We start from the raw sequence: 27,102 nt of genomic DNA on the forward strand, positions 1-27,102 counted from the left end.
GCTACATGAGGTGTGGGACTGATTTTAAAAAGTCACCAAAAAATATGTATGCTTTCTTTCCTTACACTGGGCATCATTCACAAGTGATATTATATAAATCACAGGTGATAGGCTAATATTGTCACCCATTAGACTATTCTTGATTTAATCTGGGCTTTACATACACAAAATAGAATGTGTCTAATTTGTTTTAATTTAGAATGGACCATTAACATGCAGCTGTATCAATAAGGGGTAGAAGGGGGGGGGGGCATGTCATCTATGCACTTAAATAACAAATGGAGGACGCTTTTCCCGTGGTCCATTTTATGCCAGCCAAGTAGGCAATACTGTTGTAAAGACGAGCAATGTGCTTAATACTAGGAAAGTTGATAAATATAGTAGGCCTAGCCTATAGATAGCTGATGGGATCCTCTTTCTAATAGAGGCCATCACAGTTTTCGCACATAATTTCATAGTCTATAGAAATGCTGTGCAACATGGGCTCTCGTGAAGTGTTTGATTAGATTTTTGCCTACATTTGCATTGACGTCAGAGTGATTAGAGGGACAATAGTGCTGAGTACCAGGCATTTAGCAAGTTTACTAATGACCATCAGCAGTTTCAGAGCTTGGAGAAAGCTAATTACTGTGACTAAACGTCATGTGAAATTTGACTTCTTTCATGACTCGTGACCGCCGGTGTGGCGGTAATGCGGTCACCGTAACAGCCCTGGTCCGGAGTAAGCAGAACATCCAGAGCTGCAGACTCTTTGAAGTAGACATTTTCTTCCCAAATCAAGGTTGGTGATCGCTGTTCCGATGTCCAGAAGCTGTTTTAGGTTATAGGAAATGATGGCAGAGACAAAGTTCAAATCCGCTTTAGGATACCTCAGTCATTTCTCAGAATATCTGGCACAGACGAGTTTAGCAGACTTGGCCGTTTTGCCTGCCAGCGATGTCTTGTGGTGGTATAGCTTGTTATTGTTCTGTGGATATTCCCCTCCAATAGGGTACCACAGTATGTGCAGTCATCGCACCCCACTGTATTTCAGTTGAGTTTAATTTTCTATTGTTAGTCAAAAATCCAAGCATTTGTTGTCAGCATTTTAGGTGATGAGTCTGAATGCTCAAACACTGTCATCAAGTTACTGTCCCGAACTTGCATTTGTCAAATTTGATTGAAATGCAATAAAATCCATATTAGATTAAGATAGAAGTAAGAAAAGGTAAGCCGTAGAACGTAAACATAGCGACAGTGAGCCGATGTTGGGGTAGGACAGTAGGTTATGACAAGTTGATAGCGTCCTGGTCGTCGCTGGATGCATTCTAATAATGCCAAATGTGATTGATAATCTTGGCAGCAGCCCTCATCCAGGGTGACAGCACCTTATGAATATTGCAATGAGACGGTGTGTTTCTATCATAGACATTAAGACCCGGTAGATGGTGATAGCGCTGACATATTCCTATTGGGGAAACTCCCGACGGCGCATGAAGGTGGAAGAATTTGAAGCGCACCATATTGATGAGTGGGGCTGAATGGCACCAGGAAAAGCACTAAGGATCACGCCGAACGGGTGATGGAGGCCAAAACTAGCAAAGGATCATTGTCGATGTAGTAGTTTTCATCCTAGTCTGAGAGATCCTTGATGTCTATGGCATGAGGGCGTGAGCCTCTTCGTAGCTTGCCGGCCCGCGATTGGTCGGTGTCAGCACGTGGAACTTTGCAATGGATCGCTATTTAATTAAAATAGGCATCACTAGGTTGCTACACAGTAGCCGACCAGCAGCGCTTGTGACTTCACGCTTCAGACCGCACCCGCGGGGGGCCTGGTTTCTATATATATATATGTGTCTGTGTGTGTGTGTGTGTCTATGCGCAGGCGTGTTTTGTCCATTGGCCTTATTGTATTTGTAGTGGTGTGTCAGGTGTGAGTTATGGACCTTGTCTCACACCCTCATTCTGCTGTCCTTATGTCTTCTTCTCGTCCTTTGTTCTTTCACCTTGGTGTTGATTGGATAAAGCATCAGTCACCTGCATGTGGTTCTCTGTGTTGGTTTTTGTTGTGTGTGTGCTGGTTGGGGGAGGGTGCACTACAGTGTGTGGTGGTAACTGTGTGGTTTGTTGCCTGAATTTTGGTTTCACCAGCCAGTCGACGTCTTTATTGCATTTGCATTTTGGTTTGTTGAATGCTGTGCGGTTTACTGATGTCAACGTTGTGAACGGAGAGTGCCCCATGGAGGCGGTGGGGTTATAGCGTTCTCACGCCCTGTCAACGTGCATGCTCTTAACCTGTTGCTGATCACCCTGTGCCTCTTTACCCTGTTTCTCTCTCCTTCCCTCTTTCTCGCCACCTCTCTGTTCCTCTCTTTCTCATCTACCCTACCCCCTCATCTTCCCCTTTCTCCCTCTGTCCTTCTCTACGCTGCCCCTTTCACTCTTTCTCTTCCCCTTCACTTCCCTCTCTCCTCTCTCCCCTTTCTAGGGGTAACCGTGAGAGCTCCAGTCGTGCTTCCAGCAGCCGCCAGAGCAGTACGGACAGTGAAATGAAGTGCCTGGAGCCAAGGCCCTGGAGCAGTACAGACTCAGACAGCTCCAATAGGACCCTGCGGCCCCCGGTCACAAAGGCATCCAGCTTCTCTGGCATCTCCATTCTGACCAGAGGAGATAGTCTGGGCAGCAACAAGAGCTCACAGGGTTCCTGCAGGGGCTCACGCACTGGTGCGTATTTTACGCTGCGTGCGCACACACATACATTTCCATACTGAACAGAGGAGACAGTCTGGGGAGTAACGACAGCTCACAAGTTGTAGAGGAAAGAAATGCTGAAGAGAGTGCGGAAATGTTGAGGAAGCAGACAGTGCGGTTTCTGTGTTTTGACTTTAATCTCCTGCAGGTCTGCCCCTGGTGAGTCCAGATGGGTGTCCTCAGCCCCCGGCCCCCCAGCCTGGCCCCTGCCCTGGGGGTCGCAGCCTGCTGCCCTGCCCCTCCCAACAGGTCCAGACCCAGCCTCCCCAGACCGCCCTGCTGCCCACCCCTCTGCAACACCCCTTGGGCAACCACAACCATAATCACAACCACATGATGGCTCAGGTGAGGGAGAAGCTCATGGCATGAACTTAATTTACATTTTTTGTAGAAAAATGTAACTGGAAATTAGTATATTCTTGCATTTTTCCTCTTCTTTTGCCCAATAACTGCCCTCTGTGTCCTTACCTGAACTCTGTCTGCGTCTCCTCCTCTCCTTCTCCCTCCATCTCTCCCTCTGTTCGCCGGTGGGGTCTCTGCAGCCAGCTCAGCCTGTGTCCTACTCCTCATCCTCCTGTCCCCAGGTTCTGCTGCCTGTCTCTCCTCCCCAGCAGTACATGGTACTACTACCATCCTGCCTCACCACATGCACTAACAGATACACAATGAACACAGGCTGTTTGTAAGGCCGTTGGTGTAAATGGGGAATTATCATGTTACCATGTCATTCGTCTAATGACTAATAGTGATTTGTTTGTGAGACTGAGAGAGAGAAAGGCAAGGTATGGGAGGCTCACTAGCAGTGGAGTGTACTGTAGCCATTATATACTTACCGTTCAGTTTTAGGTACAGCACCCCATTCACAAATGCATGAGTCACATGGCTTGTCACATAAAGCAGGCAGAATGCATCGAGGCATTAGAATGGGCAAAACGAGTCACCTAAGAGACTTTGAGCGTGGTATGATTGTTGGTGTCAGGCGCGCCGGATCCAGCATCTCAGAAACGTCCTCCTTCCTGGGATTTTCACGCAAGACAGTGTTTAGGGTTTACTGAGAATGGTGCGACCAAACAAAAAAACATCCAGTCAGTGGCAGGGCTGTTGTCGAAAACAGCTCGTTGATGAGAGAGGTCGAAGGAGAATGGCAAGAGTCGTGCAAGCTAACAGGCGAGCCACAAACAGACAAATAACGATGTAGTACAACAGTGGGGTGCAGAACGGCATCTCGGAATGCCCTTTTTGTTAGGGGGCATGCACATTCGCTAGACCCTCAACCCAAAAGCACATTTTAGCACGAGATGGAGAACTGTCTGTTCACAGCATGAACGTACCGCTGTCCAAGCTGCAGCAACTGCGTGATGAATGAACTAACATCCCTGTGGAACGCTTCCGACACCTTGTAGAATGCCCCGAATAATTCGGGCTGTTCTGGAGGCAAAGGGGGGTCCGAACCAGTACTAGGTGGGTGTACATAATAAACTGGCCGGTGAGTGTATATACTGTTATACAGTGGGGTTCAAAATTATTGACACCCTCGATAAGGATGATCAAAAAAAAATGTAATATACTGAACAGCGTAGCCTAGTGGTTAGAGCGTTGGATTAGTAACTGAAAGGTTTCAATCAAATTCAAATCCCTGAGCTGACAAGGTACAAATCTGTCGTTCTGCCCCTGAACAAGGCAGTTAACCCACCGCTCCTAGGCCGCCATTGAAAATAAGAATTTGTTCTTAACTGACTTCCCTATTTAAATAAAGCTAAATAAAATAATAATAATTCTATGCGCACTTTTTTATTGTATTATTTTATACTACTACTCATAGAAAGTAATACAAATAATTCTCTAAAGGCTAGGGGTCAATTGACGCCCCTCTTTTCAATACCACACCTTGCGAGGATAGGTAATTTTCTAAAACATTTTATGAGATTGGAGAACACGTTGGGAGGGATTTTAGATAGGATTCCATACAGAATCCTTCCAGATCCTTGATATCCCTTGTGAACTTTACCCAGTATGTTTACGGTTTTCAACCCACTAGTAACCCTCGTCTCTCTCTCAGGGTGAGGAACTGGCTCCCCAGTTCAGCCAGATGACTCTGAGTAGACAGGGTTCCAGCGAGGCCCCGGAGCCCCCCACTATGTACCAGACCCAGGGGCCCACTGTCCTCACCCAACACCCTCCACCCCAGACTGGCTACATCATGGCCACCACAAGCCAGCCCCTGGCCCCTCCGTCTGGCTACCAGCCTAACACTGGACACCCCCACCCCCCTCCTCTTCCACCACCTCCCTCCCAGACCGTCATGCAGCCCCCTCCACCGCCACAGGGATACATGCAGACACCTCCCCCGCAACAGGTATTATATCGTTTTTTTGTTGATGCAATCAGATGTTTGTCAAGCCCTTTTTACATCAGCAGCTGTGCACAAATATAATGAACACAGAGCTGAAGTTGGAATATAAGTTGACCGAAAGTACACACACAGCTTGAGAAGCTAGAGCGAGTCAAACACTTTTTGTTAGACAACTTTACCATCAAATGTAAGAAAGTGTCAATGGTGTGATTCCTGTGAAATCGCAGCTGGATTCACACACGGCGACGGTGTGACAGTGTCTCTCTCCCACTCAGTGCTGTGTGACTGGCTGTGAAGTCTGCGCTCTCTCTGTGCTATCTTTTCTCTACCTCTATCTCTCTCTACACATCTCTACCTCTACCCCTCGCTATATGTCTCTCTACGTCTCCCTGCCTCCACCGCTGCGTCTCCCTGCCTCCACCGCTGCGTCTCCCTGCCTCCACCGCTGCGTCTCCCTGCCTCCACCGCTGCGTCTCCCTGCCTCCACCGCTGCGTCTCCCTGCCTCCACCGCTGCGTCTCCCTGCCTCCACCGCTGCGTCTCTCTCGGTCTATCTCTCCCTGCCTCTACCTCTCTCTTCTCATCACACTGCCCTCCAGCCAAGTCAGTAACGAGGCGTTTGGATCCATAAAATATATTCTGGAGGACAAAACCTCCACGTCATTGATCCTACACTGGGGTTCCTACAATGCCCAAGTAGGAATTTGGCAAATAGCTGCACTGATGTCTCGTGCTGGCTTCATGAGGAAGTGGCAGTTCTTTCAGCAGTTTGTAAGGTAGCTAGTAGCAGTGCTTTCACAGTAAGGAGAATACCATGGGTAGAGTGAGATTTCTCTAGAGTGTTAGTAGTGCACTAGTAGTTCCTGTAGTGTGCCCTTCATGACAGCCACTAAAGCTTTAAGGCAGCATGGCTCACAGCTTACAGATCTGTCTCTCTCGCAGAACTAAACAATAGGGAGCTAACTCCGACGGAGTCAAGCTCGTAGGGTGGAAAGCAAACACCCTGCACTGCCTGGGATAGTTTGTTGGATGTGCAATAGTTGATTTCTAGTTTTCTTCTCTATTTATGCACCTTGGTTGGAATATTTTCTTTTAAAACTGAACTGTGTATTTCTCCCTCCCTCCCTCTACCAAACCCCTCCGCAGATTCATGTGTCGTATTACCCACCAGGGCAGTACCCCAACACGGGGCAGCAGTACCGGCCTGGACCCATGTCTCACCAGGTGTCCTACCCTGCCCATACCCAGCACTCCCAGCCGATACCCCAGCCCACACAGCAGTCAGGTCAATATAATTTCCATCCCTCTCATCTACCTATCTGACTGTCTTTAAAGTGCTGTGCAGTTTAAATTACATCCGACCACATCCTTGTTCACACACCAATTTAGATTAATCTACTTGCATGGGGGTACCGAATACAGCTGTTTTTGAGAACCAATTACCAGATTTTAAACAGGATCATTAGCATGTCAAATTCTGGGTTTTGGGGGGCCAAACGCCAACTACATTTCTACACTTCATATTAAAATGAAGATGCACAGTTGCGTGAGAATCTTGCTTAGATCCAGTAGTGTGGGTGAACAGTAAGCAAGACTGGGGAAAGCCAGGACTCCTGTACACTGTGTTTTTCCTGAATAAACATTTATCAACAGTGTGTTGCGTTTTAGGCATTAAAACCTTCATCAAGGCGTTGATGACCGAAACGCTGCCTACCTGATTCGGCAACACTGTATACGGGAGTCCGTTCGGCCACCCAGTCAACACGATCAACAGAAACACCACCAATAAGGTTCAGATATCTAAAATATTTCAAAACAAATGTTATTTGACACATGCGCCAAATACAACAGGTGTTGACTTTACAGTGAAATGCTTACTTACGGGCCCTTTCTCAAAAATGCAGTTAAAAAGAAAGACAATGTATAAAAAAGAGGAAATGGTAACAAAAAAAAACCTAAAAACAATAACTAGCCGATATACAAGGAGTACCGGTACTAAGTCAAAGTGCGGAGGCACCGGTTAGTTGAGGTAATATGTACACGTAGGTAAAGTTACAACTGAAAGTAGCAGTGGTGTAAAAGGGGGTTTCAAGTAGTCTGGGTAGCCATTTGATTAGATGTTCAGGAGTTTTATGGCACAAGGGTAGAAGCTGTTGAGAAGCCTCTTGGACCTAGACTTGGTGCTCCGGTACCACTTGCCATGCGATAGCAGAGAGAACAGTCTATGACTAGGGTGGCTGGAATCTTTGACAAATTTTAGGGCCTTCCTCTGACACCTCCTGGTATAGAGGTCCTGGATGGCAGGAAGCTTGGCCCCAGTGATGTGCTGGCCCGTTCACACTACCCTCTGTAGTGCTTTGCGGTTGGAGGCCGAGCAATTGCCATACCAGGCAGTGATGCTCTCATTGAGGAGGACCTGGGGACCCATAACAAATCTTTTCAGTCTCCTGAGGGGGAATAGGTTTTGTCGTGCCCTCTTCACGACTGTCTTGGTGTGTTTGGACCATGTTAGTTTGTTGGTGATGTGGACACCAAGGAACTTGAAGCTCTCAACCTGCTCTGCTGCAGCCCCGTCGATGAGAGCCACATGGCCACGATGGCACCACATGGCCAGGTCTCCGACCTCCTCCCTATAGGCTGTCTCGTCGTTCTCGGTGATCAGGCCTACCACTATTGTGTCATTGGCAAACTTAAAGATGGTGTTAGAGTCGTGCCTGGCCGTGCAGTCATGAGTGAACAGGGAGTACAGGAGGGGACTGAGCACGCACCCCTGAGGGGCCCCTGAGTTGAGGATCACACATGGCGTATGTGTTGTTACCTACCTTTAGCACCTGGGGGTGGCCCTGTCAGGAAGTCCAGGATCCAGTTGCATAATGAGGTGTTTAGTCCCAGGGTCCTTAGCTTATTGATGAGCTTTGAGGGCACTATGGTGTTGAACGCGACGCTGTAGTCAATGAATAGCATTCTCACATAGGTGTTCCTTTTGTCCGGGTGGGAAAGGGCAGTGTGGAGTGCGTCTTCTGTGGATTTGTTGGGGTGGTATGCAAATTGGAGTGGGTCTAGGCTTTCTGGGATAATGGTGTTGATGTGAGCCATGACCAGCCTTTCAAAGCACTTCATGGCTACAGACGTGAGTGTTACGGGTCAGTAGTCATTTAGGCAGTTTAGCTTAGTGTTCTTGGGCACAGACACTGGTGGTCTGCTTAAAACATGTTGGTATAACAGACTTCACAGGGAGAGGTTGAAAATGTCAGTGAAGACACTTTCCAGTTGGTCAGCTGATGCTCGTAGTACACGTCCTGGTAATCCGTCTGGCCCTGCGGCCTTGTGAATGTTGACCTGTCTAAAGGTCTTACTCACATTGGCTGCGGAGAGCGTGATCAGTCTTCTGGAACAGATGGTGCTCTCATGCATGTTTCAGTGTTATTTTCCTTGAAGCGAGCATAGAAGTAGTTTAGCTCATCTGCTAGGCTCGTGTCACTGGGCAGCTCTCGGCTGTGCTTCCCTTTGTAGTCTGTAATGGTTTGCAAACCCTGCCACATCTGACGAGCGTCAGAACTGATGTAGTACGATTCGATCTTCGTCCTGTATTGATGCTTTGCCTGTTTGATGGTTCGTCAGAGGGCATACTGGGATTTCTTCTAAGCTTCTTGGTTGGAGTCCCGCTCCTTGAAAGCGGAAGCTCTAGCCTAGTGAGGCTGTTGCCTGTAATCCATGGCTTATGGTTGGGGTATGTATGGTCATTGTGGGGATGACGTCATCGACGCACTTATTGATGACGCCAGTGACTGATGTTGTGTACTCCTCAGTGCCATCGGCGGGATACTGGAACATATTATAGTCTGTGCTAGCAAAACAGTCATGTAGCTTAGCAAAAGGTGGTCCAATGTCTCCCCCCGGTTGTACATTTTAAAATGCTGATAGAAATTTGGTAAAACTGATTTTAATCACCCTGCATTAAAGTCCCTGGCTACTAGGCGTGCCGCCTCTGCGTGAGCGTTTTATTGTTTGCTTATGGCGGAATACATCTTATTCGATGCTGTCTTCGTGCCAGCCTCAGTCTGTGGTGGTATGTAGACGACTACAAAAAATACAGATGGAAACTCTCTAGGTAGATAGTGTGGTCTACAGCTTATCATGCGATACTCTAGCTCATGCGAGCAATACCTTGATACCTCCTTAGATATCGTGCACCAGCTGTTATTTACAAAAATGCGTAGTCCGCCACCCCTTGTCTTACCAGACACCACTGTTCTATCCTGCCGGTACAGCGTATAATCAGACAGCTGTATGATGATAGTGTCGTTGTTCAGCCACGACTCTGTGAAGCATAAGATATTCGTTTTTAGTTTAGTTTAATCTTCTGCGTAGGTCATCGATTTTATTCTCCAAAAGTTGCATGTTTGCTTGCAGAATGGAAGGAGGTGGGGGTTTATTTGATCGCCTACAAATTCTCAGGAGACAGCCCGCCCTCTGGCCCCTTTTTCTCCGCCGCCTCATGTTAATCACGGGGATCTGGGCTTGTTCCTAAGAAAGCAGTATATCATTCACGTCGGGCTCGTCAGACTCGTTAAAGGAAAAATAAAGATTCTGCCAGTCCGTGGTGAGTAATCGCTCTCCTGATGTCCAGATGTTATTTTCGGTCATAAGAGACTGTAGCGGCAACATTATGTACAAAATACGTTTTTTAAAAACAATCAGTTGGGGAACACGTAAAACGTCAGCCACCTTCTCCGGCGCTGTTTTAATTGGGTTGAGGTCGGCTGATTGTGAAGGCCAGGTCATCTGATGCAGTACCCTATCACTCTCCTTCTTGGTCACATAACACTTACACAGCCTGGAGGTGTGTTGGGTCATTGTCCCAACTAATGATAATTCCATTAAGTGCAAACCAGATAGGATAGTGTATCGCTGCAGAATGCTGTTGTAGCCATGATGGTTAACTGTGTCTTGAATTCAAAATAAACAGTGTCACCAGCAAAGAACCTCTACACCATCAAACACCACCACCTCCATGCTGCACGGTGGGAACTACGCATGTGGAGATTATCCATTCTCCTACTCTGCGTCTCAAAGACACGACGGTTAGAATCAAAAATCTCAAATCAGACCAAAGGACAGATTTCCACCAGTCTAATGTCCATTGCTCGTGTTTCTTGGCCCAAGCAAGTGTCTTCTTATTGGTGACCTTTAATAGTGGTTTCTTTGCAGCAATTTGACCATGGAGGCCTGATTCACTCAGTCTCCTTGAACAGTTGATGTTGAATGTCTGTTGCTTGAACTCTGTGAAGCATTTCTTTGGGCTGCAATTTCTGAGGCTGATAACTTGAATGAGCTTATCCTCTGCCATTCCTGTGGTGGTCCTCATGAGATCCAGTTTCATCATAGCGCTTGATGGTTTTTGCATTTTAAGAAACTTTCAAAGTGCTTGGCAGTGTTCCGGATTAACTGACCTTCATGTCTTAAAGTAAAGATGGACTGTCATTTCTCTTAGCTTATTTGAGCTGTTCTTGCTATTATATGGACTTGGTCTTTTGCCAAATAGGGCTATATTCTGTATACCCCCCTACCTTGTCACAACACAACTGATTGGCTCAAACGCATTAAGAAGGAAAGAAATTCCACAAATGATATTTTAACAAGGCACACCTATTAATTAAAATGCATTCCAGGTGACTACCTCATGAAGCTGGTTGAGAGACTGCCAACCGCATGCAAAGCTGTCGTCAAGGCAAAGGATGGACACTTGGAAGAATCTCAAATATAAAATATATTTTGATTTAACACTTTTTTTAGTTACTACATGATTCCATATGTTTCATTGTTTTGATGTCTTCCCTATTATTCTACAATGTAGAAAATTAGTTGAAAAAAAGAAACCCTTGAATGAGCAGGTGTGCCCAAACCTTTGCCTGGTACTGTAAGCGGGGGTAAACGTGACTAGGCAGTCAGGATAGATAATAAACAGATTAGCAGCAGGGTGAAAGTGTGTGTAGTGTGTGTATGAGTTTGTAGGTAGAGTCCAGTGAGTGTGCATAGAGCCAGTGCAAAAAAAGTAACAGGGTCAATGCAAATTGTCCAGGTAGCCATTTGATTAACTGTTCAGCGGTCTTACGGCTTGGGGGTAGAAGCTGTTCAGGAGCCTTTTGGTCCCAAACATGGCGCTACGGTACAGCTTGCCTTGTGGTAAGCAGAGAGAACAGTCTGTGACTTGGGTGGCTGGAGTCTTTGGCATTTTTTAGGGCCTTCCTCTGACACCGCCTGGTATAGAGGTCCTGGATGGCAGGGAGCTTGGCCCCAGTGATGTACTGGGCCTTACGCACTACCCTCTAGCGCCTTGCGGTCAGATGCCAAGCAGTTGCCATGCCAAGCGGTGGTGCAGCCAGTCAAGATGCGCTAAATGGTGCAACTGTAGGACTTTTTGATATCTCTTTACACAATGATCAAGGTCAGCTAAATAATGGTCACCATGATTAAATGGCTATTTTAGTTACCACATTGTGTAATTGGGGAGAACAGTACTGATGCAATGATTTCCTGATTATACTCGTAGGACCCTGAGCATTAAGGCTGCAACAAGCCCTGCTATACTGTCCTTGGCAACTTTTTACGCTCCAGACCCGGGTCTTCCTTGGCTTTAGGTGTACATTCCTTTCTTTCTAGACAGCTTGTGTTAACATAACATAACCATGACGTGATATGGTCGTCACCAGTAGGTACAGGGGTAATAGGAGTGCAACATTCCCAGAATACACTCTCTCACACACACACACACACACACACACACACACACACACACACACACACACACACACACACACACACACACACACACACCTGTATTAACACACTGCATGTTGTCTCCAGCAGGTCTCCAGACCATGATGCCCAGCCAGCAGCCCCAGTACCAGGGGATGATAGGAGTACCTCAGCAGCCCCAGAACCAGGCCCTCATCACTTCCCAGAGGCAGGGCATACAAGGACAGATGACAGGGATGATGGTCCAGTACCCACAAATGTCCTCATATCCGGTACAGTAGGCCCTCAAGTCAATTCAATGAAACTCTATTTATTCCCTCAGGGGCAATTAAGGCAAATTGCCTGTCTTACATGTAGGTGTATTGAATTGACTTGAATTCCATGCATGATGATGTACACTTTGCGTGATTTAAGAATGCACATGAACGTTTCAGAGTTCCTCAAGGCTCTGTTTTTATTGAGTATGCCACCTCTGTGATGGTATTCCTAGTGTTTTACTGCCATGTCGACGATGAACAGCTGTACATTTCAATGCAACATGGTAAAATAACTACAACCCTTTTCTTGATAAAAGTCTTAACCGGTTTGTGACTCTTGTGTCTTTAAGACGTGGATCTAAAGAGGAGCCAGACAACTTCTCTCTTCGATTAGGGATATTTATGAATGTGTTGTTTAGTTCAAAAACAAACCCCAGAACATAAATGAACCCCAATAACCTTTCCCAAGTCAAGTATTCCACAGTGTCATTAGTTTACGACCTTCTACATTTCCCATCAGGTGCCGGTGGCCAATGAGTCTCAGCAGGTGGTACAGCAGCAGTACCAACAGCAAGTCATGGTGCCAGTCAGCCAGTCTCTCCAGACTGTCCAGGGGGTACAGGGACCCATGCCAGGCCAAGGAATGCCCATATACTACAGCGTCATCACCCCCACACAACAGAACAGCACAAGGTAGATGGGTAAAATAAGATTTATTAAATAAGTGCTTGATATTGTATAGGAAAAAAATCCACTACTCCCAACATGTCACACACACCCGGGTGATGCCACAGCAGACATTTTGAGCTCGAACACTAGATAACATGTTCTTAATAAGTATTAGTTACAGCTCACTTGTAGAACTCACAGAATTGTAATAAAGTACGCTTAATAAGAAAACAAAAGCATTGCATAGAATTTGTCTGAACTCCAGAAGCAGAGTAATGGTCTGAATCCATCCAGGTATGAATTAAGTTGTTTAACACTATCTGTGACAAGACGTGTTCTGCCAGTGCGTCTATCTGTAACACGTTCTCCTGCTGACACGTCAACAGCTTGAATGCACTCTTAAGTGTTTGACACTGAGGTCATTACAAACTATTGAATAGGATAGAAACTCACAAGACTGGAATCAATAAGCAACCTCTTGAACACTTGAATATGTATTTTCTGTGACACTCTCTCTCACACACACACACACACACACTTGCTGCTTTCAGATTCCTTCTACACGCTTGCTAAACAAAATATTTGCATTGTAATTGAAGTCTAGCAGACCGCAGCTTGTCGGTGTGATATGCCTACCGTCTGTGCATGTGGCGGGCTGCCAAGTGCTTACACAGTGTGTGTGTGTGTGTGTGTGTGTGTGTGTGTGTGTCTGTCGCTGTGTGTGTGTCTCTCCCAGCCCATCAGTGGGGTACCTGCAGCCCAACTCAGAGCAGTACCAGATAAGCCAGTCTCCATCCCCTTGCAACCCTCAGCAGATGCAGCAGCAATATTCAGGTGACTGTTCATCTGGTTCACAAAGAGATGTTTTCGGACTTGGTTGATTACGTCAATCGGCTGTGTTCGTACTGGCCTTGACATATAAGCCTAGACATATAAGCCTAGACCAGCGTTGCGTTTAGGAGGTTGCAACATACTGTACATGGGCCATTGCAAATAGAAATGCCCCAAAGAGAGCTAACATTATTCTTAACTCTACGGAAAGTGTGTTCTCCACTATATATTTTTCAGGACACTTGACAACATTGTGTCATACTAAATGTGGCCTTGCCTGGATTGAAGAACACTGCTGCACTGTGTAACTTCATTCAACTTTGTCTGTGTGCTACAGGAGTGCCACCCCCAGGCCCCGGGGTGATGGTCATGCAGCTTAGCGTCCCCAACGGACCACAGCCTACCCAGAACCCTCCTCTGGTACAGTGGAACCCCTGCAAATACTACAGCCTAGAGCAGAGGCCCAGCAAGCCTGGAGAACTCTACAAACCTGACAACACACAACAGGTACACTAAACTCATACCTCTCTCACTCACATTCACTCACTCACATACATGCAATACAGCATACACGTACTGTATAGCATTCATGTAAAGGATCCTGGCAGAGTTCTGACCCCCCCCTTTCCTTTCCAGGCCAGTACTCAGATGAGCAGTCCCCTGGCCTCCCCTACCCAGTCCCCCACTCTCTCCCCCTCAGGCAGCGTGAGCAGCGTCTGTCCTGGCCTCGGCCCCCTGCCCCTACTGTCACAGTTCCCCCGGCCCGGACCAGGGCCTGCGCAAGGTAACAACACACGGGCACACGCACACACAGGTGTGCAGTCACACAGTCACGCTTGTGCACACACATATACAATGCATTCAGAAAGTTTTCAGACACCTTGACCTTTTCCATATTTTATGTTATAGCCTTATTCTAAAATTGACAATTTTTTTCCCCCTTATCAATCTACACACAATACCCCATAATGACAGCAAATACAGGTTTTTATAAATTGTTGCACATTTATTAAAAAATACATTTAAATCACTTATTTAAGTTAAGTATTCAGGACCTTTGCTATGAGACTCAAAATTGAGCTCAGGTGCATCCTGTTCCCATTGATCATCCTTGATGTTTCTACAATTTGGAGTCCACCTGTGGTTAATTCAATTGATTGGACATGATTTGGAAAGGCACGCACCTGTCTATATAACGTCCCACAGTTGACAGTGCATGTCAGAGCAAAAACCAGGCCATGAGGTCGAAGGAATTGTCTTCAGAGCTCAGAGACAGGATTTTGTCGAGGCACGAATCTGGAGAAGGGTACCAAAACAGTTCTGCAGCATTGAAGGTCCCCAAGAACACAGTGGCCTTGATAATTCTTAAAAGGAAGAAGTTTGGGACTAACAAGACCCTTCCTACAGCTGGCTGCCTGGCCAAACTGAGCAATCAGGGAAAAGGGCCTTGGTCAAGGAGGTGACCAAGAACCTGATGGTCACTCTGACCGAGCTCCAGAGTTCCCCTGTGCAGATGGGAGAAACTTCCTGAAGGACAACCATCTCAGCACTCCACCAATAAAGCCTTTATGGTAGCCAGACTGAAGCCACTCCTCAGTAAAAGGCACATGACAGCCTGCTTGGAGTTTGCCAAAAGGCACCTGAAGGACTTTCAGACCATGAGAAACAAGATTATCTGGTCTGATGAAACCCAGATTGAACTCTTTGGCCTGAAAGCCAAGCGTCATGTCTGGAGGAAACCTGTCACCATCTCTACGGTGAAGCATGATGGTGGCAGCATCATGCTGTGGGGATATTTTTTCAGGGACTGGGAGACTAGTCAGAATCGAGGGAAAGACGAATGGCGCAAAGTACAGAGAGATCCTTGATGAAAACCTGCTCCATTGTGCTCAGGACCTCAGACTGTTGCGAAGGTTTACCTTCCAACAGGACAAGGACCCTAAGCACATAGCCAAGACCACGCAGGAGTGGCTTTGGGTCAAGTCTCAATGTCCTTGAGTGGCCCAGCTAGAGTCTGGACTTGAGCACGATCAAACATCTCTGGAGAGACCTGAAAATAGCTGTGCAGCGACTCTGCCCATCCAACCTGACAGGATCTGCAGAGACGAATGGGAGAAACTCCCCAAATACAGGTGTGCCAAGCTTGTAGTGTCATACCCAAGAAGACTTGAGGCTGTAATCGCTGCAAAAGGTGCTTCAACAAAGTACTTTCTACATTTATTTATCCTTTTGAAAAAAAAAAAAAAAACTTTTTGCTTTGTCGTTATAGGTGTGTATTGTGTGTAGATTGAGAGAGAAACGATTTAATCATTTTTAGAATAAGGCTGTAACATAACAAAGTGGAAAACATCAAGGGGTCTGAATACTTTCTGAATATACTGTACACTGAGTGTACACAACATTAAGAACACCTACGCTTTCCATGAGACTGACCAGGTGAAAGCTATGAACCCTTATTGATGTCACTTGTTAAATCCACTTCAATCGGTGTAGATGAAGGGGAGGAGATAGGTTAAATAATGATTTTTAAGTCTTGAGACAGCTGGGACATGGATTGTGTACAGGGTATGGTAGTAACTCAATATTTGGAAGATAAACCAATTTTATTGGTCACATACACATGGTTAGCAGATGTTATTGTGAGTGTAGCGAAATGCTTATGCTTCGAGATTCAAAAGTGCAGCAGTATCTAACAGGTAATATCTAACAATTCTACAACAAACCCTAATACACACAATCTAGTAAAGGAATGGGATGAAAATATATAAGTATAAAATATATGGATGAGCAGTGACAGAGTGGCTAAGATGCAATAGATGTTAAAGAATAGATAGTGAAGGATACATTGCAGTTGAAGTCGGAAGTTTACATACACCTTAACCAAATACATTTAAACTTACATTTAAAGTTTTTCACAATTCCTGACATTTTAGTCAGAGTAAAAAGTTAGGATCACCACTTTTATTTTAAGAATGTGAAATGTCAGCATAATAATAGTGATTTATTTCAGCTTGTATTTCTTTCATTACATTCCCAGTGGGTCAATTAGTATTTGGTAGCATTGCCTTTAAGTTGTTTAACTTGGGTCAAACATTTTGGGTAGCCTTCCACAAGCTTACCACAATAAGTTGGGTGAAATTTGGCTCATTCCTCCTGACAGAGCTGGTGTAACTGAGTCAGGTTTGTAGGCCTCCTTACACACTTTTTCAGTTCAGCCCACAAATTTTCTAGAGGATTGAGGTCAGGGCTTTGTGACGTCCTCTCCAATACCTTGACTTTGTTGTCCTTAAGCCATTTTGCCACAACTTGGAAGTGTGCTTGGGGTCATTGTCCATTTGGGAAGACCCGTTTGCGACCAAGCGTTAACATCCTGACTAATGTTTTGAGATGCTGCTTCAATATGTCCACATAATTTTCCTTCCTCATGACCCCATCTATTTTGTGAAGCGCACCAGTCCCTCCTGCAGCAAAGCACCCCCACAACATGATGCTGCCACCCCTGTGCTTCACGGTTCGGATGGTGTTCTTCGGCCTTTTTCCTGCAAACATAACGATGGTCATTATGGCCAAACAGTTCTATTTTTGTTTCATCAGACCAGAGGACATTTCTCCAAAAAGTACGATCTTTCTCCCCATGTGCAGTAGCAAACCATAGTCTGGCTTTTTTATGGCAGTTTTGGAGCAGTGGCTTCTTCCTTGCTGAGCGGCTTTTCAGGTTATGTCGATACAGGACTCGTTTCATTGTGAATATAGATACTTTTGTACCTGTTGTTCTGGGATTGATTTGCACTTTTCGCACCAAAGTACTTTCATCTCTAGGAGACAGAACGTGTCTCCTACCTGAGCAGTATGGTGGCAGCATGGTCCCATGGTGTTTATACTTGCGTACTATTGTTTGTACAGATGAAGTGGTACCTTCAGGTGTTTGGAAATTTCCCCTGAAGGATGAACCAGATTTTTTTTTTCCTGAGGTCTTGGCTGATTTCTTTAGATTTGTTTTTTCCCATTTCACGCAAAGAGGCACTGAGTTTGAAGGAAGACCTTGAAATACATTCACAGGTACACCAACACCTCCAATTGACTCAAATAATGTCAATTAGCCTATCAAAAGCTTCTAAAGCCATGACATACTTTTCTGGAATTTTCCAAGCTGTTTAAAGGCACAGTCAACTTAGTGTATGTAAACTTCTGACCCACTGGAATTGTGATACAGTGAATTATAAGTTAAATAATCTGTCTGTAAGCAATTGTTGGAAAAATGACTTGTGTCATGCACAAAGTAGGTGCAGTAGGTCATGCACAAGACATTTGTGGAGTGGTTGAAACACTTCGTTGGAGTCAATAAAACTTGTTTATGTGAACTTCCAACTTCAACTGTATGAAAGCCTTCAGACAGATTTAAACAAGTTTAAATGAGTTTCCCCACAGAAGAGATATGAGAGCATTCAAGTTTCCCCACGACTGCGCCACCAGCGCACATGCGTTGTTCCCCCAGCGAATCGCGCAGACCAAAGAGCCGGTGATGAAAGAGTTTGCTTCTGCTGCAGCCTTTTTCGCTGTCAAATATAACACGGCCCCTCGGTTAAGATAAAACCCTGGTCCTTTATCTTTCACCCACTTCCACTATGACCCGTTCATGACCTTTCCATCTCATCTTTGGCCAGCCACTAATAGGCCCCGAGAACCTGACTTTGCATTACTCACCTTACCCTTATGGCTGGCACTGACCCACACACACACACACACACACACACACACACACACACACACACACATACCCATCTCATGTATAACATGCCCTCTCACTAGTGCTGAGCAATTAGTGCTTTTTGAGGTCGATTACGGTGCAATTTTCCTTTTAAAACGTTAAATGCACTATGTATTATGTGGGTAGAATGCTGTAACACAGAATAAAACAATTAAAGTCACATGATGGTTATGACTGCCCATTACTGCTTATCACTTAATAACCATCATTTATTTACTTGAATACAATATTTCATATGTGTATATTACGTTTGTTTTATTAGATGACTGTTTCATTCCAGGTATTTTAATATCTATAGAGCTGCTACTTATGCGGTCTGAAGAACTACTAAAATAGTGATTTTGTCAGAGTAAATGAGGTTTACTTTTGACTGACTGCTGAACACAAACTATCAATCACTTACATCATGCGCGCAATGGGTTAAGGTCATAGTTTATCGCAAAAAAAATGTTGTAATTAACCATGTGGAATATTGGCCTGTTGGAAACTGCAACTCCCTACTACATTGCACAGTTCAGGTTTTATCTGGTTTACCTCTTGCTCACAGAGGAAGAACAAAAACTAAATGGAATTCAAATAATTGAACTGACATTAGTCAATTTGTATTTTAGCATGTGTATGTTTGTGTTGTGTCCCGTGTGTGTGCAGGTGATGGGCGCTACTCTCTTTTGGGCCAGCCTCTCCAGTATAGCCTATGTCCCCCTCTCATGCACAGCCAGACCAACTACAGCTCGCATCAGGTACTACTTCTCTCCATCCCTCCCTTCTCACCCCCCTTGAAGCGCACTGCCGCTACCCCTCATCCATCCATCTCTCCACTCCATTCCTGCATATCTACTAGCCTGTAACCTTGTTGACACTTTAGCTATTGGTGTGTTGCAGAGCCAAGTAGGAATGAAGCATGGTGCAAGAGGGAAGAGGCAGACACTGAAGTCTCAATCTACAGACCTGGGCACCACTGACGTAGGTAAGACAACAGACACAGGCGTCTTCATTACGGTCGATGTGGTATATCTGCAGTATATTTTGTACTTTCAAGATCCAGATGACCTCGACTCAAGGTTTGTGCCTACGATTCAATACACTTGACTTACGTCCTACACACACACACACACACACACACACACACACACACACACACACACACGCACATCCAAAACACAAATTCTTGGTTTTTGTATTAACTAATTTATTTAATTTTACCAGGCAGGTCAATTAATAAACACTTCTTGTTTACAATAAATGGCCTGGATGAATACAGTAGTTGTATTAGTGTCTGATCTTTCTCCTTCCTGTCTCCAGTGGTGAGTCGGGTGCTGGAGGTGACCGATCTCCCGGAGGGCATTAGTCGTCCAGAAGCTGAGAAGCTCTTCAACCAGCTTTCCATGTGTGGTGCCAAAATCCAGTGGCTCAAGGACCCGGTGGCAGGGGGCCATGGAGGTTATGGTGGCCCGGGAGTGCATCACGGCGCTGGGCATTGTCCTGGGGCTGGAGGGGGGAAGGGTGATGGCCCCGGCAGTGACCCAGCTCACCTCTACACGGTGGTGGCTGTGTTCCCCTCCACCATGGCTGCACAGAGTGCTTCTTTTAAACTCAACAACAGTGGGGTCAGCCTCTTCAAACTGAGGGCAGCCAAAAAGAACTATGACCTGAGAGTACTGGAGAGGGCCAGCTCCCAGTGAAAAGAGAGGGGGGTGAAGAAAAATACTTTTGGAAATGAGGAGTGGAAAGGAGTTGGACTGAGGGGACTGGACAAGACGTCACACATTAAAGGGATGGGGTGAACACAGAACACAAATGGAGAGAATGGTGTTTGCAAATGATAAAATAATTGTTTTTGTTTTTGATTGTTTTTTAAAATATTATTGATACCTGAAGAGCACATAAGACACGTGAGCATGTGGATCACTGTTGCCATAAATGGGTGCCATCACACACACACACACACACACACTCTTATGTACAGACAGGCAACAGGATCACGTAGCACACACCTGAACACACTGGACAGTTCAACCTCAGTCCATCCTTCCCCTGCTCTCCTCCAGCCTTCCTCCTTTTTCTGTCTACTTTCTCTTTCCTCCTCCTCGCTCTCCCTCCCATCGCTCCGCTCTTAGGCGCACATATTTATGCACAGTCACTCTTTCTATTTTTTTCTATTACTCTCTCTTACCCTCTCGCCACTTGTCTCATACTCTTTCATGCTCTCTTTCTCTGCTTACCCCCACTCACTCCTCTCTCTCCTCTGGCTTTCTGTTTGCCTTATACTGCTGTTGTGGGTTCCTGTATTGCGCTATTTTTCTCAGAAGAGTATTGTTCTTTTGCGGTTCGATATATTTATATAAGTGATGTAAGGAATAAATCTATATATTCAGTGATTTTTTTTTTTTCTTCAGTGGGTAAGTTTAGGATCCCCTTTATGATACCCTCTCAACCTGTTCCTTCTGCCCCTTTTTCTCCTACCTCACGACTCCAACTTATCCCTTACCCCTCTTACCCCGTTCTATCCTACCCCCACTACCATATCCTCCTCTACCCTTACTCTCCCAACCTACCCCATTGTCCAAATGTACCCTGTGCTCCCCCTACCCTGTTACTTCTTACCCATTTTCCCCCACCCCACTCCCCATAATTACCCATTTCCACTGCCCCACTATCCCTAATTACCCCATATACCCCTACCTTACGACCCCAATTTACCCCATGTGTCCCCCACCCAAACTACCTCTCTCTCCCCTACCCCTCTTAACCCAATATACCCCACAACTTACCTCATTCTCCTGTTGACCCTCTCATCCTCATTGTGCTTGTGTTTTTCAGATGAAATAGTTAAAAGTGCACAATGATTGCATAATGTCTGCTGTAAATTTTATTTAATGTTATTTTTTTGTTTGTTTTTAAAAATATAAAAGCAAAAAAAAGTATTTGTTGTCATTGTTTAAACAGATCTGGGTGGAATCTTTGCTGTTAGATTTATTTTAGCAATATGAATCATGAGATTGAGGTGTGTTTTTCAGTTTATGGAACACAGACTTTCTTCTATCCAAAGAATTTAAGAAGTTCTGGGGGTATCAAGAAGCATCTGACAGTTGCTCCTTTTTAAATTCCTTTCTTCTGTCCCATGGAATTAAATAGAACACTGTGTATTATACATTCAGTGGCCAGTTTATTAGGTACACCCATCTAGTACCAGATCAGTACTTTGCCTCCTGAACAGCCTGAATTCTTCGGGGCATAGCGTTAAAAAGCCGCTCAGTTGGTTTCAAATAAAATGTTATTTGTCACATGCGCCGTATACAACTGGTGTAGATCTTACAGTGAAATGCTTACCCAGCCCTTAATCATGGACACGCATCAAGACCCTAACGTGTGCCAGGATACATACCCCACACCAGGACACCACTGCCACCAGCTTGTACTGTTGACACCAGGCAGGATGGGACCATGGTCTCATGCTGCTTACGCCAAATCCTGACTGCCATTGTAACAGTATAACTTTAGACCGTCCCCTCGCCCCGACCTGGGCGCGAACCAGGGACCCTCTGCACACGTCAACAGTCACCCTCGAAGCACCGTTACCCATCGCTCCACAAAAGCCGCGGCCCTTGCAGAGCAAGGGGAACCACTACTTCAAGGTCTCAGAGCAAGTGACGTCACCGATTTGAAATGCTAGTAGCGCGCACCACCGCTAACTAGCTAGCCATTTCACATCCGTTACACCATCAGCATGATGCAACAAGAACTTAGATTCGTCGGACCAGTCAATGTTTTTCCACTCAATTGTCCAGTGTTGGTGATCGCGTGCCCACTGGAGACACTTGTTTTTAGCTGATAGGAGTGGAACCCTGTGCCTGCTACAATAGCCCATCCGCGAAAAGGATCGACGAGTTGTTCAATACCCAGGAGGCCAGCCGTTTCTGAGATACTGGATCTGGCACGCATGGCACCAAAGATCATACCATGCTCAAAGTTGCATAGGTTACTCATTTTGCCCATTCTAACGTTATATTGAACAGTAACTTCATGCCTGTCTGCCTGCTTTATATAGCAAGTCACTGCCACATCGCTCAGTGTATATTTTCGTGAATGTGGTAGTGTACCAGCTCAACTGGCCACTGAGTGTATACAGTGCATTCGGAAAGTATTCAGACCCCCTTTTCCACATTTTGTTACGTTAAAGCCTTGTTCTACAATGGAAAAAAGGAAAGCTGGCACCATCTAAATAGTGAAGCATGTGGCAGCACCATGCTGTGGGGATGTTTTTCAGTTGCAGGGACTGGGAGACTAGACTGGATCAAGAAAAAGATGAATGGAGCAAAGTACAGAGAGATCCTTGGTGAAGACCTGCTCTATAGTGCTCAGGACCTCACTGGGGCGAATGTTCACCTTCCAACAGGATAATGACCCTAAGCACACAACCAAGACAATGCAGGTGTGGCTTCGGGACAAGTCTCAATGTCCTTGAGTGGCCTAGCCAGAGGCCGGACTTGAACCCAATCAAACATCTCTGGAGAGATTTGAAAATAGCTGTGCAGAGACACCATACAACCTGACCGAGCTTGAAAGGATCTGCAGAGAAGAATGGAAGAAATTTCCCAAATATAGTTGTGCCAAGCTTATATATAGCGTCATACCCAAGAAGACTCAAGGCTATAATCGCTGCTAAAGGGGCTTCAACAAAGTACTGAGTAAAGGGTCTGAATGCTTATGTAAATGTGATATTTCAGTTTTTATTATTATTTTTTATACATTTGCAAACATTTCTACAAACCTGTTTTTGCTTTGTCATTATGAGGTATTGTGTGTAGTTTGAGGAAAACAATTTAATCCATTTTAGAATAAGGCTGTAACGTTAAAAAAAGTTTAAAAAAGTGTGAAATCATTGGGTCTGAAAACTTCCCAATGCGCTCTAGCTCTATGTTCTATCCCCTCTAGAATCCTGAAGTGAGTCACCTGTTGACGTCAACATCACTGGACAGATGTAATGACTTTGTACACTTTAGAGATGGGTCAATCAATCTCACTGTCCAGTTCACTGTTGAAGGTACAACAACGCAGTTTGAGTTCGGGGACATCCATACTGATTTATTAACAATGTTTACCATATGACGCAAGGCCCTAGGTGAGGTATTAGGCCTTAATGCAAACACTCAACACTTGACTTCTAAATTACCAGATGGTCACCAATGTCATTGATTGGAAATTCACATTCTAAGATTGTGAGTCATGTAATATATACTTTGGTAAAGCAAAGGTTTCTCCTGTATTTTCTGCTACTCTGCTGTCTGACACATGCACATGCCCTCTTACATGCCCACACAAATTCCACAATAAACAGGGTTTGGCTACACCATTACTCACTCAATCTCCCACCTGTTGAACCCCATTTGGACAGTTGACTCTGTGTCCCAAATGGCACCCTGTTCCCTACATAGTGCACTACTGGGTCCTGGTCAAAAGTAGTGCACTATGTAGGAAATAGTAAACTTCTCAAATGCCACCCTTTGTAAAGACCCAAACGAAGGACCTATTATGCCACCCATGTTTTTATAGGACAGAGCTTGAGTTGAGTGGACCGTTCTGGCTGGATGCGGACCTCTTCAGCTGCTGAGGAACTTTCAGAAGCGAGGTGATCCCACCCCATTGTCAAAAGGAAGTTGAGTATTTAGGATGCCTTTATGCAGTAATATATCACTTGTAATAAGAATATATACAATTCATTTTGTACATGATGTATGTCATTACCCTTGATGTACCCCGTTCTGTTGTCCACTTGTGTACTAAATTGACTGTAAAATAGTCTATAATAAGTACCATGATCATAGATTTATAGAACTACTTTGGCTACAGCAAATGCCAAGGTAGCTAGCTACATGTCCTAATAAAAGGACATGGGAACATGGTAAATACACAGTAGTTACAAGTGAATGTATTTGTTGTATGGCACAGTAGTCACAAGAGCAGCAGAAGCAGCTTTACCAGTGGCTTGTTTGTCTCGACAGCATCTTACAGCTCCCTCTGCTGTTCCACAGACGCCAGGACTTGACCAAAGAGCATAGCGACACAGTGGCTACGTTTGACACTTTAATATCCTCTTCAACAGATTTGTTTTTAAATCCAGAGAGATTACGATTGGGACTATTTGTCTCATATTTTTCACTTATTTGTTGTCCACATAATATATTTGTTGCAAATATTTTGTCCTTGACATGTATTGTTCAGTCCGACCTTCCAAATTGGACGATAAGGGCTCACTCTGGATATCCATGACAACCCTCCAGCCCCTCAGAACTTAGTCAGAGGAGGCGGGAAACACAGTGGGACCTGCACTGTTGGAGCTGTGAGGACCACTGTGTGTCAGACTGACAGAAGTAGTGCACTATATAGGGAATAGGGTGCCATTTGAGATGCGGTGTTGAGTGTTCTCAGTCAGTCTGACACAGTGGTCCCCACATTCCCCAACTAGCTAACACACCAAATAATGTGTGAAAAATAGGCAGGTATTAAACAGTTTGTGAGAATCGAGCTACTCAATTGAGCTCCTGGCAACAGTTTTAATCCTGGTTGTGTGGGGGGCGTTGGGCTTTCAGTGTGTGTTTGTCAAGTTTATTTAGGAACAATGTCACTCTCCATTAATAGCAAATGGCATTTCTCTGTATCTCTATTGAAGGTTATTTTTGGAGCCCCCCCCCCCACCACTAATTCCCCAAATGAAATCAAATATTTTAGCAGATGTTTTTGCGGGTGTAGTGAAATGCTTGTGTTCCTAGCTCCAACAGTGCAGTAGTATCTAACAATTCACAAGAATATACAAAGCGTAAAGTAAAATAATGTAATTTATAAATATTAGGACGAGGAATGTCAGAGGCATTGACTAAATACAGTAGAATGTAATACAGTATATACATGAGATGAGTAAAGCAGTACGTAAACATTATTAAAGTGACAAGTGATTCCATGGCGTTGAGATAGAAGCTGTTTTTCATTCTCTCTGTCCCAGATTTGATTCACTTGTACTGACCTCACCTTCTGGATGAAAGCGGGGTGAACAGGCTGTGGCTGGGGTGGTTGGTCCTTAATGATCTTTTTTTATTCATTTAACCCTTTATTTAACCAGGTAGGCTAGTTGAGAACAAGTTCTCATTTACAACTGCAACCTGGCCAAGATAACGCAAAGCAGTGCGCCACAAACATCAACACAGTTACACATGGAATAAACAAACATACAGTCAATAACACAACAGAAAGAGTCTATATACAGTGTGTTCAAATGAGGTAAGATAAGGGAGGTAAGGTAATAAATAGGCCACAGTGGTGCAATAATTACAATTTAGCAATTTAACACTGGAGTGATAGATGTGCAGGAGATGAATGTGCAAGTAGAGATACTGGGGTGCAAATGAGCAAAAAATAAATAACAGTATGGGGATGAGGTAGTTGGATGGGCTATTTACAGATGTCTATGTATAGGTGCAGTAATCTGTGAGCTACTCTGACAGCTAGTGCTTAAAGTTAGTGAGGGAGATATGAGTCTCCAGCTTCAGTGATTTTTGCAATTAGTTCCAGTCATTGGCAACAGAGAACTGGAAGGAAAGGCGGCCAAAGGAGGAATTGGCTTTGGGGGTGACCAGTGAAACATACCTGCTGGAGCGCGTGCTTCGGATGGGTGCTGCTATGGTGACCAGTGAGCTGAGATAAGGCGGGGCTTTACCTAGCAAAAACTTATAGATGACCTGGAGCCAGTGGGTTTGGCAACGGATATGAAGCGAGGGCCAGCCAACGAGAGCATACAGGTCACAGTGGTGGGTAGTATATGGGGCTTTGGTGACAAAACGGATGGTACTGTGATAGACTGAATCTAATTTGCTTAGTGGCGTGTTCGAGGCTATTTTGTAAATGACATCGTCGAAGTCAAGGATAGGCAGGATAGTCAGTTTTTCGAGGGTATGTTTGGCAGCATGAGTGAAGGATGCTTTGTTACGAAATAGGAAGCCGATTCTAGATTTAATTTTGGATTGGACATGCTTAATGTGAGTCTGGAAGGAGAGTTTACAGTCTAACCAGACACCTAGGTATTTTTAGTTGTCCACATATTCTAAGTCGGAACCGTCCAGAGTAGGTGTGGGCAGCGATCGGTTGAAGCATTTAGTGCATTTGGTGCGAAGAACAGCATCCCAACCGTGAAGCATGGGGGTGCCAGCATCATGTTGTGGGGGTGCTTTGCTGCAGGAGGGACTGGTGCTCTTAAAAAAAATAGATGGCATCATAAGTCAAGAAAATTATGTGGATATATTGAAGCTACATCTCAAGACATCCGTCAGAAAGTTAAAGCTTGGTCACAAATGGGTCTTCCAAATGGACAATGACCCTAAGCATACTTCCAAAGTTGTGGCAAAATGGCTTAAGGACAACCAAGTCAAGGAATTGGAGTGGCCATCACAAAAATTGTGGGCAGAACTGAAAAAGGATGTGCGAGCAAGGAGGCCTACAAACCTGACTCAGTTACTTCAGCTCTGTCAGGAGGAATGGGCCAAAATTCACCCAAGTTATTCTGGGAAGCTTGTGGAAGGCTACCCAAAATGTTTGACCCAAGTTAAAACCTGTTAGGGCGAGGGGAAAAAACCCTGAATTTCCGGATGACTGACGTGCCCAAAGTAAACTGCCTGTTACTCAGGCCCATAAGCATATTCTTTGGATAGAAAACACTATGAAGTTTCTAAAACTGTTAAAATAATG

At 45.0% G+C, this 27,102-nt stretch overlaps 1 protein-coding gene across 50 annotated transcripts in view; it reads left to right on the plus strand.

The window, feature by feature from the left end:
- The window catches only part of LOC110527697 (R3H domain-containing protein 2), an 80,613-nt gene extending 56,994 nt beyond the window's left edge, over nt 1-23,619 (plus strand). For 29 of the 50 annotated variants that reach the window (XM_021609147.3, XM_021609150.3, XM_021609142.3 and 26 more), the window contains 13 exons: nt 2,468-2,703; nt 2,879-3,075; nt 3,273-3,350; nt 4,790-5,086; nt 6,229-6,367; nt 11,950-12,113; nt 12,619-12,791; nt 13,504-13,601; nt 13,936-14,105; nt 14,235-14,382; nt 19,015-19,106; nt 19,249-19,333; nt 19,669-23,619. In XM_021609147.3, the coding sequence (XP_021464822.1) occupies nt 2,468-2,703; nt 2,879-3,075; nt 3,273-3,350; nt 4,790-5,086; nt 6,229-6,367; nt 11,950-12,113; nt 12,619-12,791; nt 13,504-13,601; nt 13,936-14,105; nt 14,235-14,382; nt 19,015-19,106; nt 19,249-19,333; nt 19,669-20,048 (2,257 nt within the window). In that variant the 3' untranslated portion in view covers nt 20,049-23,619. The remainder of the gene's footprint in view (nt 1-2,467; nt 2,704-2,878; nt 3,076-3,272; nt 3,351-4,789; nt 5,087-6,228; nt 6,368-11,949; nt 12,114-12,618; nt 12,792-13,503; nt 13,602-13,935; nt 14,106-14,234; nt 14,383-19,014; nt 19,107-19,248; nt 19,334-19,668) is intronic. The other 21 variants (XM_021609151.3, XM_021609152.3, XM_090240682.1 and 18 more) reach the window with 3 other exon arrangements.
- Nucleotides 23,620-27,102: the final 3,483 nt, after the last annotated feature.

Source organism: Oncorhynchus mykiss, chromosome 7 (assembly GCF_057628025.1).
Source record: "Oncorhynchus mykiss isolate SJ-2025 chromosome 7, ASM5762802v1, whole genome shotgun sequence".
Classification (NCBI taxonomy): Eukaryota; Metazoa; Chordata; class Actinopteri; order Salmoniformes; family Salmonidae; genus Oncorhynchus; species Oncorhynchus mykiss.